We start from the raw sequence: 16,218 nt of genomic DNA on the forward strand, positions 1-16,218 counted from the left end.
ATGGCAACCCACTCCAGTGTTCTTGACTGGAGAATCCCAGGGACAGGGGAGCCTGGTGGGCTTCTGTCTAAGGGGTCGCACAGAGTCAGACATGACTGAAGCGGCTTAGCCGCAGCATTATTACATTAATGATTAAATGAACATAGTATAGATATGTTTGCATGTGTGTGTTTGAGAGATTAGAGGTTAAGGTGAAAATATTCACACAAAATATTACTAAAGAATTATGTTGATTTCTAAGTCACAGAAGAAAATAAGTGTCATTACTTTTATATTGGTCACTCAGTTGTGTCTGACTCTTTGCAAACCCATGGGGTGCAGCCCACCAGGCACCCCTTTGTGACCCTGTGGCCTGCAGCCACCAAGTTTGACTGTCCTGCACTCTTTGGAGTTTGCTCAAATTCATGTCCATTGAATCGGTGATGCCATCAAACCATCTCATGCTCTGTCACCCCCTTCTCCTTTTGCATTCAATCTTTCCCAAAATTAGGACCTTTTCCAATGAGTCCACTCTTTGCATCAAGTGGCCAAAGTATTGGAACTTCAGCTTCAGCAACAGTTCTTCCAATGAATGTTCTGGGTTGATTAGGATGGACTGGTTTGATCTCCTTGTTGTCCAAGAGACTCTCAAGAGTATTCTCCCACACCACAGTTCAAAAGCATCAATTCTTCAGCACTTAGCCTTATGGTCCAACTTTCACATCTTTATAAGATGACTGGAAAAACCACAGCTTTGACTATATGGATCTCTGTTGGCAAAGTGATGTCTCTGCTTTTTAATATGCTGTCTGGGTTTGTCATAACTTTGCTTCCAGGTATCACATATCTTTTAATTGCATGGCTACACTCACTGTCTGCAGTGATTTTGGAGCCCAAGAAAAAAAAGTCTGTCATTGTTTCCACCGTTTCCCTATCTATTTGCCATGAAGTGATGGGACCAGATGCCATGATCCCAGTTTTCTGAATGTTGAGTTTTAAGCCAGTTTATTCACTCTCATCTTTTACCTTCATTAGGAGACTCTTTAGCTCCTCCCTGTTTTATGCCATAAGGGTGGTGTCATCTGCATATCTGAGGTTATTGATATTTCTCCCAGCAATCTTGATTTCAGCTTGTGCTTCATCCAGTCTGGCATTTTACATGATGTACTCTGCATATAAGTTAAATAAACAGGGTGACAATATACAGCCTTGACTTACTCCTTTCCCAATTTGGAACCAGTCTGTTGTCCTTGGACTGCAAAGAGATCCAACCAGTCTATCCTAAAGGAGATCAGTCCTGGGTATTCATTGATAGGACTGATGTTGAAGCTGAAACTCCAATACTTGGGCCACCTGATGCAAATAACTGACTCATTTGAAAAGACCCTGATGCTGGGAAAGATTTAGGGCAGTAGAAGAAGGGGATGACAGAGGATGAGATGGTTGAATGGCATCACCGACTCAATGGACATGGGTTTGGGTGAACTCCGGGAGTTGGTGATAGACAGGGAGGCCTGGCATGCTGCAGTTCATGGGGCCGCAAAGAGTCAGACATGACTGAGCGACTGAACTGAACTATTGTTTCATGTCTAGTTTTAACTGATGCTTTTTGACCTGCATACAGATTTCTCTGGAGGCAGGTTACATGGTCTGGTACTCCCATCTCTTGAAGAATTTTCCACAGTTTGTCATGATGCACACAGTCAAAGGCTTTGGTGTAGTCAATAAAGCAAAAGTAGATGTTTTTCTGGAACTCTCTTGCTTTTTCCTATGATCCAATGGATGTTGGCAATTTGTTCTCTGGTTCCTCTGCCTTTTCTAAATCCAGCTTGCATATCTGAAAGTCCTCAGTTCACATACTGTTGAAGCCTAGCTTGAAGGATTTTGAGCATGACTTGCTAGTGTGTGAGATGAGTATAATTGTGCGGTAGTTTGAGCATTCTTTGGCATTGCCTTTCTTTGGAATTGGAATGAAAACTGACCTTTTCCAGTCCTGTGGCCACTGCTGAGTTTTCCAGATTTGCTGGCATATTGACTGGAGCACTTTCACAGCATCACCTTTTGGGATTTAAAATAGCTCAGCTGGAATTCCATCACCTCCACTAGCTTTGTTTGTAATAATACTTCCTAAGGCCCTCTTGACTTCACACTCCAGGATGTTTGGCTCTAGGTGAATGATCACAACATTGTGATTATCTGGATCATTAAGACCTTTTTCGTATAGTTCTGTGTATTCTTGCCACTTAATATCTTCTGCTTTTGTTAGGTCCATACCATTTCTGTCCTTTATTGTGCTCATCTTTGCATAAAATGTTCCCTTGGTATCTCTAACTTTCTTTAAGAGATTGCTAGTCTTTCCCATTCTATTGTTTCCTTCTATTCCTTTGCATTGATCACTAAAGAAGGCTTTCTTATCTCTCCTTGCTGTTCTTTGGAACTCTGCATTCAGATGGGTATGTCTTTCTTTTTTTCCCCTTTGCCTTTTGCTTCTCTTCTTTACTCTATTTGTAAGGCTTCCTCAGACAACGGTTTTGTGTTTTGCATTTCTTTTTCTTGGGGATGGTTTTGGTCACTGCCTCCTGTACAGTGTTACAAACCTCTATCTATAGTTCTTCAGGCACTTGGTCTATCAGATCTAATCCTTTGAATCTATTTGTCACTTCCACTGTATAATCATAAGGGATTTGATTTAAGTCATACCTGAATTGCCTAGTGGTTTTCCCTACTTTCTTCAATTTAAGTCTGAATTTTGCAGCAAGTAGCTCATGATCTGAACCACAGTCAGCTTCAGGTCTTGTTTTTGTTGACTCTATACAGCTTTTCCATCTTTGCCTGTAATGGTTCAATAAACTTTTATTTTGTTTTAAGGACTAAGAAATTACATGGAATAATAGGCAATTGCCTAGAACCTTCACAGTGACTATGGTAGCCTGAGTCATCCTTCCCAGTGTTTGGTGACAACTGAGATTTTTCAATTCAAATATACTTTTCTGCAAACTCATTAGCACCTCATTTGGTAATCTTGAGCATTTTGTGGCTTCAGTTACAACATATATATTTTGACAACTCTCAATGTGTAATTCTTCACCTCACTGGATTTCAAACTTATGTATCCAACTGCTTCCTATTGATAGATATCTCCTGACATCTCAAACTCAACAGATCCAAGGCTGCATTTATTATCACACTTGTAGACCTAGTTTTTCCTCTCATCTGCTCAATTTCAGCTGGGAGGTGAGGGCCAGCATTGATTCAGTTGACTGATTATTCAGGCTGGTACTCATTTCTTCACAAATCCATTAAAAACTAGAAAGGTTGATTTTATGAAATACAGAAGAGACATTCTTCATTCAAGTATAACTAAAAAGCCATGCTTTTCTTTTAGAATATTCAATAAGCTAGTTCAAGAGACGGCTACTTAAAATTGTATCACTATCTTCCTAGCCACTAAATCCAGGAACCTGAAGGCCACTCCAGATATCTTCTCTCCTCTCACTATCTTGTTCCCTCAGCTTTTTGGTTTTTCAATCTACAAAAACATCTCCAAATACATGTTGGGTTTCTCATTCCCTCCCTTAACTTCCCAACTTCAACTGTTTTTCTTTTCACTCTTGGGATATTTCAACTGCTTCCAAGCTAATGTTCCTACCTCTGGCTTTGGGCTTCACCATATGGTTGACTGTTAACCTATTTGAAATACAAGTGATCAGTACTATCCCTGATCAGCTGGCTTCAGTGGTTCCTCATTTAACTTACAGTGTAAGTTAAGGGCCCTGTGTGCCCCTGATCTGACCACTCCAACTTGTGTTATAGACTCTCTTGACTTTACCCTTTGTTTCAGTAATCCTGAACTATTTTATATATTTTCCTTTTTGAGGCATACTCTTTGATGACTTTGTAATTTGCTTGTGACTGTAATGGTTTCCTACGCAACTCCTACTCACCCTTCAAAGATTATCTTGGGTGGGCCCTCTTCAAGAAACCCTTCCTGCCTCAGTCAGCCTGGTCTGGATAAGAGCTCCTCTAAATTCTATGAATTCCTGGTACATATCTTAATCCAGCTATTTACTGCACTGTGTTGACAAGACACACTCTCCCACCAGTTTGGTGGTAAATGTCCCAAAATAAAGGCTTTTTTTGTCTTATATCCCTAGCACTATATTTGAGTCATCCACAATAAATAATCAGTAGCTGATGCTGAGGGAAATGTATACTTTAGGTGTGCAGAAAATGTATATACTTCAGGTGTGCAGAAAATGTATACTTTAGGTGTGAGAACCAGAGGTTGTCAACACTGGTTGTAAATAGGAATGTTTAAAAAATACAGGGACCAATGACCCACCCCTGACCATTTAAGTCAGAAACTGTGAGGAGAGTGGCAGGGTTGGGATGAGGATTGCCACTTTGACATTTAAAACTCAACTAATAATGTGTGAGACTGGAAGCCAATTGGTTAGATGATCACTGGGCAAGGATTTGGAAATCCCAGTGGCTCAGTAGGTATAGAATCCATCCGCCTGTAATGCCAGAGTTGCAGGAGACATGGGTTCAGTCCCTGGGTCGGGAACATTACCTGTAAGAGGAAATGGCAACCCACTCCAGCATTTTTGCCTGAAAAATTCCGTGCACAGAGGAACCTGGAGGGCTACAGTCCAAAGGGTAACAAAGAGTAGGACATGACTGAGCAACCACACACATTAGAGACAGATGGAAGTGTTGATATTTGAGGCACCTCTCATCCATGAAATTCCATGAGATGATTGCTGGAAATATGCTTATTACTGGTGAATATTCTCAAAATATACCCTGCACAACAGAAAGCTTATTTTGTTTTTCACCCAGGTAACTTAGTTGACCAGCCAGGGATGACTGTGAATCATTCCACGACCTTAATGCTTTTGAAAGAACATTCACCAGAAATACACATGTATTTGTTTAAAATAATGTAAGAAAAGAGGAGCAAGTGGAGAAAAAGAAGAGTGGGTTTTAGTTGCTTTATACATTTATGTCGTGATATTAGGGAAAGAAGTCTCAAATCTAAATACTTCCTGGTTCATGCAAAAGGCCATGTTCAAACCTTATTCCTTTCTTGTTTATGGTGATGATAATAATGGGCAATATATTTTCTCTCTTTTGTAATATCTATGTCTACTGTAATAGAGAAGCTATACCACATGTTGATTTTAGAAGCTTTTATAATTTATTGGACTTGCAATAAGTTCTATGTGGAATAAGAAAGAGAAGTTTGGGACATCAGTATTTGTGGGAGGACTAAGTGACTTCCCTGGTGGCTCAGATGGTAAAGCATCTGTCTACAGTGTGGGAGACCTGGGTTCAATCCCTGGGTCAGGAAGTTCCCTGGAAAAGGAAATGGCAACCCACTCCAGTACTCTTGCCTAGAAAATCCCATGGACGGAGGAGCCTGGTGTCTGGTGTCCATGGGGTTGCAAAGAGTCAGACACAACTGAGCGACTTCACTTTAAGTGACTCTAGTTAATAATTTTCCCATTAAGAGTACTTTCTAAGAAAACAGTTAAGTTTTGAAAATAAACATCAAAACAGTAAAAAAAAAAAAAAAAAAAGGAAAGGAACTCCTTTTAAAATGATCATTTAAATGTTAGACAAATACCCTAAAGTCTTACAATCTCAAAAGTCACATTCAAACTCTCAATCTGTTTGATTAAAAAAAAAGTTTAATGAACTGTAAAATAAATACACTTCCATTAAATATTAAATAAATTATTTACAACTTGAAAAAATAGTTTTTATCTCCATGCATCTTTATGTACAGAAATAAGACTTAGCATTAAAAAGTGACAATTGAAAGTTTAAAACCATCAGAACGAAAAGGTTCTGTTTTCTTGGGATTTGCTGAAAAGAAGAACCAATGTATCACTTGCAGCTGTGACTTGGCAGTGACTCCGATCTGATACCCTGTTGGAAAATAAAATGAACTGTTAGAGACAGCCCAATTCCAACATAGCTTTGAGATAAGGTCAAAGAATAATCATCAATCAGAATTTCTGCCAATTTTTTTTTTCCCCTAGGATGTCTTGTGGAAAGTGCTAAAAGCTTTTCAGAGACAAACTAGCCCTTCTGACTTGAATCTGTCTTTCACATCTGCTTCAGTTATATGCATACTTGGGTAGAAGACTGTGTGTTCAAACCTGTTTCATCAAATTCTGTTTATTAAAATTGCAGCACTGAGAATAGTGATGAGAAATAGTTTTCCTAACCAAATCTATGAAGCGGACATAATTAAAAACAAAGATTAAGTGGCTCAGTATATTTATGATATACAGTTAATTTAGGATAATTAGTACCAAGGGCATAATAATAGTAGCTACCAGTTAATAGGTAGCCACAATATGCCAACACAGCATATTCCTTTTCCTAAAGTCATTCCGGACCTCCTTTGAGAAATTTCAATTGCACTAAACAACCAAAAATAAACTCTTATTCATGCTGGTGACTTTAGCTTCAGAACATTAAGCCAATTCATTAATAACTTTTGATGAATAAGTATTGAGTATAGCACTGGCATGGATAATTATCTATTTCATGACTTACTGAGCTAATTCTGTAATAGGCTCAGAACACAATGCCTGTACTTAACCAATGCTAAAGATAGTGTTCTTCAAGCATCTGGAATGTTAATAAAAGATGGAATCGCAGACTTAGTAGATTTAGGATTTGGCTTAGAAATGTGCATGTTTAGCAAGTATCTCAAGTAATTCTTAAAACAATCGAAGGCAAAAAATAATATTGGGCTGGCCAAAAAGTGCATTTGAGTTTTTCTGTAAGATTGTAAGGAAAAATCCTAACATACTTTTTGGCCAACCCAATAACTTGAGGATGTGACCTCTTTCCAAAATGTCTGAGGAAATGGAGTTCCTTCTTTTGACTGACATTAAGAGCATCCTTGATCTCCTTGCCTCCCCCTTCCTGTGGAAGTTTGCTTCATCAGCTGTTGACTTTAGTTGTCAACGAAATATCCCTCTCCATACTTTCTCCATACAACATGCTCAGCTCTCTCTCTTTACAAAAAAAATTTTTTCTTTAAAAATAGGAACTACAATCTGTACACTAACCAAGTTACCTCTCAAGTGTGAGCCCCTCTCCATTCCTGCTTCTTTTCTGTGCAAGGATATCCCACTGGTGTTTCTACTTCCTCACATTTGTAGTGCAGGTGCCCTGATGTTGGCTCTCCACCATGTGAGCTCAGCCTATCAGTTCAACCTTATGTCCTCCAACACCATTAGAACTAGGTCATCTTTCAAACCTTTCTAAAATAATCTAGCCCATCTCACACTATTGATCTTCCTTTCCACTTATAATCACATGTCCCAGTCTCATCAGTTCTTTGAGGCTCACTTCCAATGCCATCCTCTATTGCATCTTTTTCTGCTCCCTAAATGCAGCCCACTGGATTCTATCTCTCCTTTGCTGGAAACTCCTCATATTCCATTAGTTCCTTTTTTATGACATATATTTTACTCCCCCTGATATTCTTGTTTCTTGCATCTTTTTCTATCTTCAAAACACTAAGCTCTTTGAGAACAGAATTTGTGTCTCCTTCACTTTTCTATCCCTTGGCATAGTAAGGACATGGTCCGTTCTCAGTATGGAACTGCAACTCAAGCTGAAAGAATAACACCTTTGTGTAGCCAATGTTCATAGTGTACCATTAAGAAAACTTGCTTTTCTCATTTTTCTTCAGATAATAGACGTTATATTTTTAAAATTGTAAAATATTATTTAAAGATATCTTTTAAAACTCCAACCTGCAATAATACCTTCAGTTATGCTACAGCATGTGCATTTCCATTTTCTTGTCGAAGTTTCTTTCGTTCTTCAGCGACACCTTCATATCCCCTGAGGTATCGTCTTCGAAGCCTTCAGAGAACAAGATATTCTACTGTCATCAAAGTTCTATTCATATATACATTGACTGGGGTTTCATGAGCACAGGGAATTTCTTTCATGAGTCCTATGGACCACTATACATTTAAGGACCACTCCACCAAACCCAAAAAACTAAACCCAGGTAAAAAGTATCACAATGTTCTTTTAAGGGAATCTTTATGTTGATTTTATATAAACATATTCTGAGATTTAAACAAATGTGCATTGGGATGCAAACTTTTAGAAGGCATGAAACATATCCATATTTTTCCCCGAAACAGCACAATTGCAGGCACAGCTGGAAGAAGATAGTATAGTTTTACCACAGAAGGGCTGTACAAACTAATGTAAATGCTTAGGTTTTGTTTTTTTATATACAGGCTTAAAAACAAATTGATTTTATTTCTAAATATAATAAATATTTCTAATTTATTGCTACCTGATACTCAAAAAACTCAATGGTCTGAAATGTTTTAGTGTTGCTCAAGCAATTCAATTTTTATTAGCTTTTTTATCTACTAAATGTTATTATTAAAATCTTAAGAACTTTTGTTGTGATGTTTGGGAAAAAACTGATTTCAGTTATGTAAAAGCAGCAACTGTGTCTTAGGCTGGTATTTGCGATGTGTTTCAAATACAGGGAAGAATACAAGAGAAAAGGAAAACATGACAAAGCTTTTCCATACTTTTCCAAAGGATTATTAAATATTTCAATTTGAATAATTATGAGTTTTTGAATAATTCTTTCAAAACATCTTCCCTAACTGGCAGTTTCTTCTTCTGTCATTCTACGTCAAATAATAATGGTGTCTGAGTGTATTTTTCCTAAACACACTGGCATATCATATCGGGCTTGAGGTACCAACAGACTGAAATAATTTCTCGGATGTGCAAAACAAATTTAAACCACACATCAAACTTTACGTGCATCATAAAATTGTGTTTTACCTGGCATTTTATCATTAGCTGATATGAGTTTAAAATAATAGTAAACAATGACAGAAGATAATTCCTTGTTTCCTGAATGGCAGGAGTAGTAGATCATGTATACAATCCAGTTGTTAAAAGTAATTTACCAAGACCTAAAATTAGAATAATGAGTCTTGCTTTTCCCAAGCTCCAGTAGCACATGAGTCATTACAGAGCCATTCACACCCTCCCTGAAGCTCCTTAATCTACTGACTTTTGTTTGACAGACAATGCCATTTTTACATACCCACCAGTGGCTACTACCTAGGACAGTCTAGTTCAAACATTCATTGGTCATGAAGTGAAGTAAGTGATCTGTTATTATGAGCACAGGGAAGATACTGCTAGAATGAAACAGTAATAGAATTGTCCCTGCTTCCTACGCCATGCCATATGGAGGAAACTTTTTTTTTTTTTTAGTAATTGAATTCCCATACTTCATTTGACAATAACAAAATAGGCATAAGCTCGAATAAGTCAGTACCATGCTATCAAATTCCTAACTCAGAATTTTGCATTCTGACAGAAGCAGAAGACATCTTTTCTTGGCTCCTGGCTTGAAGCTCTTTGTGACTTTTTAGTATCAAAGCAATGTCTCTGACAACCTAGTTCCTAATTAGCTTCTGGGGAAGCTTGCTTAAGCATAATATACTAATAGAAGATACTAACAGTCTGAGATTCAGAAGTAGCCATGAGCAGACATATAACATGGAACAAAACCATCAATTTTTAAGTTCAAGAAAAGGGGTTCATATATTAAGTTTCAATGGTGGCCAAAGGAATACATTTAACCATATTCTGTGAATTGTCAATGAAGGGTAAAGATACGGCCAAATATCACGTACCACTAATAGAATAACTCACGTAAAATATGATACCACATTGAGATAGAAATCCTGAAAAAAATCAACCTGGCATTACTTTATTAGGGATTTTAAAGACATGCCTTACTTACAGGATTGTAATAAAAACAGCAATAGCTGTGAAGGTCATGGCAGAGACGAAAGCAGCTATAGCTGCTAAAGCAATTTTTGATAAATCGCTGTCGACCATGCTCTGAGTCTTCATGGACTTTTCCCCACATCGTTCACCAAAGTACTCTGGATAACATCTGCAAAGAACCCACATTTTAAAATTATAATCACTGAAAAGATTCCAATAATCACATTTACTTTCCAGATCACAAACCATCATTAATTCTAGCATTCAAAAAATCAGTCCAGGCATTTATTTGTATTTCAAAATGATGAGCTGTAGAATGCATTCGCGCCTAAGGTGTATTAGTATAAGAACAAGTTGAGATTAGTCTGAGTGTGATATTCCAAGAGGACACGCCTTTTCATTCTTTGTGCTCCTTGTATGACCAACTGATGAATTCAGTGGCTTGTTATGCAGCTAATACATTCCACTACCATTTAATGTGCTAGCAGCTTTTAGGGAGAAGGAAGCAAGAACAACATTAAGTGAAAACTACCTTAGTTCCTTTTTTATCAAGAGGTTTTGTAAAATATATATTGCGAAATGATGATTTCCACCAGGGTTCAGCAAACTATTGCCCACGGGTCAAATCTGGCCATTTGCTAGGTCTTTTATAGCACGCAAGCTGAAAAATGTTTTTTTTTTTTTTTTTAACAGTTTTAAATGGCCATGTTTTAATTGGTTATATGATAACCGTACATAATCTTGACCCACAACAACCAAAATATTTCATATCTCCTTCTTTAAGGAAGTTTGCCAACTCTTGGTTTATACATTGAAAAAAAAAAACAAATGGTTTTCTGCAACTAGGGGTTTCATACACAGTGTTAGAAATATAGAATTCCATATGATTTAGGGTAACTTACTGGCATGATACTGTTTCCAGTTGCTCTAAAAATGTACATTTTCCATGAATGCAGAAATTTTGAAATTCTGTATCACACAGATTTTTCTTCTTTCTGTTTCTTCTATTTTTTCCATTTTTGCCTCCCTTTTTCTTTCTCTTGGGTTTATCTGAAGTCTTTTCACTTTCCGTTTTGTTTTTCTTAGGCTTAACTACCTGTTCAACTAAAAAAATAAAAAAGAAAAGATCTATTGACAAAAGTCTCTCTTCATGTGGAACACCATTTTGAAGACATGAGAGAAAAATGTCCTAGCAGTGAAAGTTCACAGGGTAACAGCCGTATCAGTCTCATTTTTTAACACAACTCATATACAATAATTGAACAAAGACAATATCTGTATTATGTGGCACTTAGAATCTGAACACATTTGTTATTTTATTAGCTTCAAAACATATTTTGATTTATTTGTATCAGTATTACTACTACTGATAACAGGAATAATAGGAGTTACTTGTCTAAGAAAATCCATGAAATATTTTAAACATTTGTTTTTACTTTAATTCATACCAGGTTCTTGGTAACAAGCATTAATTTAATTAAACCCAAATTACAGTTGAATGTATTGTTACTATCCACATGATACAGATGAGAAAAAGTAGAGTCGAGTAAAGACAAGTAAATTGCACTAAAACAGTAGCTAGAAAATGGCAGTGCTGGAATGTTAAAGCCTATTAATACCCAATTACATTATGTTTTCTCTTGGAAAAGCTCAGTTCCATTAATTAAAGTGGGGTTTGAGTATATTTGATGATTTTCTTTACTCATATCAGTCTTGTGCTATCATAGTTGGGAATTGGTGTGTTATTACCTGAGGTGAAAAGAACAGAATTATACATTAGAGTTAACTTTCTTCAACTCCCAGATTACAACAGATTATAATTAATTGATACCTTCTGGGGGCTAATTTCTATAATCAATCTATTTGAAAAACAGAGTCCAGAAATATTTGTACTTGATGCTTCATGGGTTCATCCTAACTCTTCAGATTCACAGAAACCTTTGTTCAGTGTTATAGCTATGCAGGGTATAGTTTACCCACACATTAAACATAGGAAGGAGGAGTTTCTATGTTAGAGCTGTGCATTTTGTCTTACCTAATCTCTGCATAGGTTTATCTGAGCAAGTATTTAGTGCACCCAGAGAAAAGAGTCATAAAGTCATAATAAAGTTAGTCAAAATGGTTCTGCAGTGCTCAGTAAATAGAGAACTCTAGAAACATAAGGAAGGGTAGCAAAGTTGGAGCCCTGTGATTAAGGTAATGAAAAATTAAATACTTTGAGTATTTTAGCAGTCATTATATCAACATTAACAATAGTCAAATTAGGAGCAATGTTTAATAGGTGGCTATGCAATTTTTGTGTTGAAACTTCCCTCTGATGATAAGAAAAGTACCCCAAATTAGAACAGTTCCTCTAACAGAGACAGTTTAAATCGATATTACAGCACTTTACAGATACATTACAAATTTTAAACAGAGACAGTCACTATGCTGAAGTGCTACAATAGACATTATCTTCATGGAGCAATTTTCACTGTATTTTACAGTGTATTGTAATTTTGGCCCCTAACCATTTTCATTCATCACCATCAATTCATTTGGCCTTATGAAATGCCAACTTGAAACATCTTTAAGAGAAAAATTTCTAGAGTCTTAATGGTCTCATCTCATCCCCCTCCCAAAATAAGAAATGGACCCCTTTCCCACCTTATGTAAAAGCACATAAGGGAGGTGTGGAGCAAGGGAGGAAAATGGAGTGTTTGATAAAACTTTTCCCACCTGCCACTGTCTTCATGTTATCACTTGCTATTCCTTCACCAGTTCTGGGAGCTAGACAGAGGGGAGGAGTCAGGGAAACTAAGATCAGGAAAGAGGACGCTTTAAACCCTGCCTTCATAATGGATGCTCCTAGGATATTTAGATTTGATTTACTGATGACCTCATCTGCCCTCAAACTCCAAAGTAATATGAGAGTAATGAACAATAGTGACCTCTTACTCTGGTACCCTCATTTTAAGTAAATGCTCTTTTTGAAAAATCAGGTAACAGCAGAAGAGAAGAAATTATAGGTCACTATTATTTAACCAACAATTGAGATTTAGGGTTAAACAGAGATGTTAGTGACATAAAATCCATGCATATTTGTTCTTTAATATTTCCAGAAAGTGATATTACTAATGCCAATGTTGCAACACAATACACAGTGCTAAGATCCAATCATTCTTTTCCCATTACATCTTTCTGTTCCCTTACCTGGGTCTCCTGCACTGCAGGCAGATTCTTTACCAACTGAGCTATGAGGGAAGCCCTATTTGTGTCCAACTGCAGTTATTTAGAGAAAAATGGTGGTGGGGAGTGGCTATAAAAGCTGATATAAAGTATATAGGGTTGGTTGATGTCTACATTGGTTTTTCACATCGGGGAGTGGTCATGTGGCAGAGTATCTGAAATCCAACAGATTGGAGTTTCTCATTCTGGCTGTGGAACTTTGGGCAAAGTGCTTAACCTTCTTAAGCTTCAGTTATCACATCTGTAAAATGATAACAATTCCTACTTTATAAAGTTGTGAAGATTAGACTTACCAGACATGAAACGTTTGTTAGAGCTCCAGACACAAAAGTTGTGCCTACTAAAAGCTCCTTCTATCTCAGTTTCCAGCTTAACTAGCAGGATGCACAACAGTCATACACACAAGAAAGCCACTGGAAGATCTTGGAGAGGCTTTTCTTGAAGCAGCTTTGCTCATACAAACCACATATCTTATAGGCTATACTGTCACCTTCTCCTCTACTCACCTCTGACTGAATCATCTACAATATAGCCAGATATCTGTGGTTCATTATCATACTCTTCTGCATAGTCATAGTCGATCACGGAGGACAGTTCGCCACCAGGAGGCGTTTCACTTGCAGAGGAAATCTCACTTCTTGAGGTCACCTCAAATCTGTCAGCACTGTGGTCCCCAGAAAATGGTTCCCCTTTTCCAGAGTAGGTGTCATTGACGTCTAATCCAGCAGTATAATGGGCTATGGGAGCGAGAATAAGAGAAGAAAAGAAAAAGTAAAGCGGGGTGCCTTTTCTCTCCAGTCAATTCTGTTCGGGAGGAGTGTTTATCTTCAAAGCAGTGACGGCACATGTGTTATTGTTTGCGATTGAGTCACTTATGAAAGCTGCTTCATACTCTGCCAACAAGCAAACTCAACTGTCCCAATTACAGAGCTTCTTTTATTTAGGTTTTCTTTTCCACAGATAATCTACATTAATTTCCACATCAAAAACCCACCAAATAGGCAAATTAATGTAATATAATTATTTAAGAGGTAACATCTAAATATGACCATAACTTCATATATATATATATATACAATAGAATGTTACCTGTTCCATTTTAATAAACAGATTCTAGAGATAAACCCAATATCTTTTTAACACATGCAGTACCTTTTTAAAAAGAGTATGCATATCAAATGTAAAAAGTAATATGAATAGTAGTTGGTAATAAATTTTCTTACTGTCATTGTTTCTTATTATTGCCCTCACATAGAGAAGAAACTAGGGACTAGGTAAGACTTGGGGGCCAGTTTCAAGCCCCTGCTTTATCGTTTGTTGCTTAGTGGCTAAATCTTATAGGAGTATTTTGCGACCCCATGGACTGTAGCAAGCCAGGCTCCTCTGTTCAAGGAATTTTCCAGGCAACAATCCTGGAGTGGGTTATCATTTCCTTCTCCAGGGGATCTTCCCAACCTAGGGCTTGAACCCTCGTCTCCTACTTGGCAGGCGGATTCTTTAGGTCTCAAAACAGTGTCAGAGTGGTGCTTTTAAGTAGAACCTCTTCCTGGGACGATGCCAGGCCCTCTAGAATGGTAAAAACAAAATCACTTGACAGAGGAGACGGAGAATTTAGGTAGGAGATAGGACTCCTTGGTCTGGGACTTCTCTTCTGCAAGATCTCTAGAAATCACTTTACCGCTGTAAAAGGAAGGGTATGGATTACAGGATCTCTAAACTCCCCTTCCTCTGGACTAAAGTGAGAGTACAAAGATTCTCAGGCACCCTCCTGCTGGCCTGGAACCTCTAAGACACCCGGCCTGTTTTTTCAGCCTCCATAGGAGGGGCCGGTATGTCGATTACCTCCCATCGGACAGAGTCGGGGGACACCCAGGGGCTGCTTTCTTTTTTTTTTTTTTAAGAATAAGCAGCAAAATCCAAGAGGCGACCAGTTTGGCCTCTGTGGGAGAAGCTCCGGGCAGCTCAGAGCCGGGATGTCCTCACCTGAGCCAAAGATGAGGAGCGACAGCACCACGGGCGCCGGCGGCAGCAGCGGGGCTCTCATTGGTCCCTCGGAGCGGCGGCGTCGCGGTCTCTGGGGCAACTCGGCCGGGAGCTGCAGGCGGGAAGAGGCGGTGGTGGCCGAGAGCTGGGACGCTGGGGGCCGCGTGGCCGAGCTCGCAGGCCCGGCCAGCCTGGGGTACTGGAGGCAGCTCCTGGAGCTCGCCTCGCGATCCCTGGGCTCAGGCTAGGGCACCAGGTGTGCGAACATTCCGGAGGTGCTGCGCGCACCTGCCGCTTTATAGGCCGGGCGGGGACCCGGGCATCGCCCGTGACGTCACGCCGCGGCGGAGGGTGGAGGCGGGCGGCCTCCCGGGAAGAAGTTACTACCCGAAAACCACACACGGATGCCAGGCGCCCCACCTCCTGAGAGCGCAGAGAGCCGCTGGAAGGAAGTGAAAATTAAACCTCTCGCTGCAAGCTGGAAAAAAAAAAAATTACCAGATCCATACAAGGGACAGGAGTGGAGTTTGGGAGCTAGGAGCTGACATTCAGAAGTCCCGAACATTCAACACATCTGAAAATCCTCAGAATATACTTTGGTTGATCTTAGTGTTACCACAGACAGGAATTACCTAGAAAAAATTCCATTTTAAAATGTTGAAGTACCTTAAGATCAGGAGTGACTTAACAATGGTCTGATGTCTTTAACAATAACGGTCATAATATGACTACAGAGCCCACCTCCTAATGAGAAGCTGCTTTATTTACCTTATCTCACCCGGAGGCCCTTCCCCACCCACTGTGAAGTGGTCAGAATTTCCAACCACCTCCCGTCCAATTTATTTTTGTGGCCCAGGGACCCATCCTTGTCAAAATTATTATTTATTGATTTTTTTTTTTTGGCAGAACAATACACTAAAAATATTACCAATACCACCTCACTCAAAACCTAGGGAGGTCTAAGTATCATCTTCCCTGTTTTACAAGAGGGACAAATGTCAGCTTTACAAGTCAAGGAGGACTTCACACAGCTGGTCATGGCAGGAGCCAGACAGATTCATCTTCAACCTCATCTCACTCTTAAACTCTCTTTCCACTCTGATAAAAGGATTTAGACTAAACTTCTCTTTGAAAAGAGAATTTCTACAGGAGAATAATATTTAACCTAAAGGAATAGTCTCTGCTGATAGCATATTGGGATTGGATGACGAA

At 38.7% G+C, this 16,218-nt stretch overlaps 1 protein-coding gene across 2 annotated transcripts; it reads right to left on the reverse strand.

The window, feature by feature from the left end:
* Positions 1 to 5,738: 5,738 nt before the first annotated feature.
* On the reverse strand, positions 5,739 to 15,860 carry AREG (amphiregulin). Of its 2 annotated transcripts, none has more exons than XM_086405393.1 (6): positions 15,007 to 15,860; positions 13,530 to 13,760; positions 10,698 to 10,899; positions 9,809 to 9,964; positions 7,764 to 7,875; positions 5,739 to 5,913 (listed from the first exon to the last, which is right to left on the reverse strand). In XM_086405393.1, the coding sequence occupies exons 1-5, from the start codon at positions 15,065 to 15,067 to the stop codon at positions 7,782 to 7,784; spliced, it is 744 nt and encodes a 247-aa protein (XP_086261519.1). In that variant the 5' UTR covers positions 15,068 to 15,860; the 3' UTR covers positions 5,739 to 5,913; positions 7,764 to 7,781. The 2 variants fall into 2 exon arrangements, with proteins under 2 accessions (XP_086261519.1, XP_086261518.1); XM_086405392.1 differs by having other exon boundaries at positions 7,776 to 7,875; positions 15,007 to 15,640.
* Between the last annotated feature and the right edge of the window lie 358 nt (positions 15,861 to 16,218).

The sequence above is a fragment of the Bos grunniens genome, chromosome 6 (assembly GCF_055505025.1).
Source record: "Bos grunniens cultivar Pamir isolate PY7600 chromosome 6, Bosgru_T2T1.0, whole genome shotgun sequence".
Lineage (NCBI taxonomy): Eukaryota > Metazoa > Chordata > Mammalia > Artiodactyla > Bovidae > Bos > Bos grunniens.

Excerpts from the sequence above, each read along its gene's own strand:
- AREG (XM_086405393.1), bottom strand. The coding sequence starts at position 15,067 with ATGAGAGCCCCGCTGCTGCCGCCGGCGCCCGTGGTGCTGTCGCTCCTC. Across the intron at positions 10,900-13,529 it reads TGTAGATGATTCAGTCAGAG|TTGAACAGGTAGTTAAGCCT; the intron begins GTGAGTAGAGGA and ends TTATTTTTTTAG. Across the intron at positions 7,876-9,808 it reads GCTGTTTTTATTACAATCCT|GCTTCGAAGACGATACCTCA; the intron begins GTAAGTAAGGCA and ends TGTTCTCTGAAG.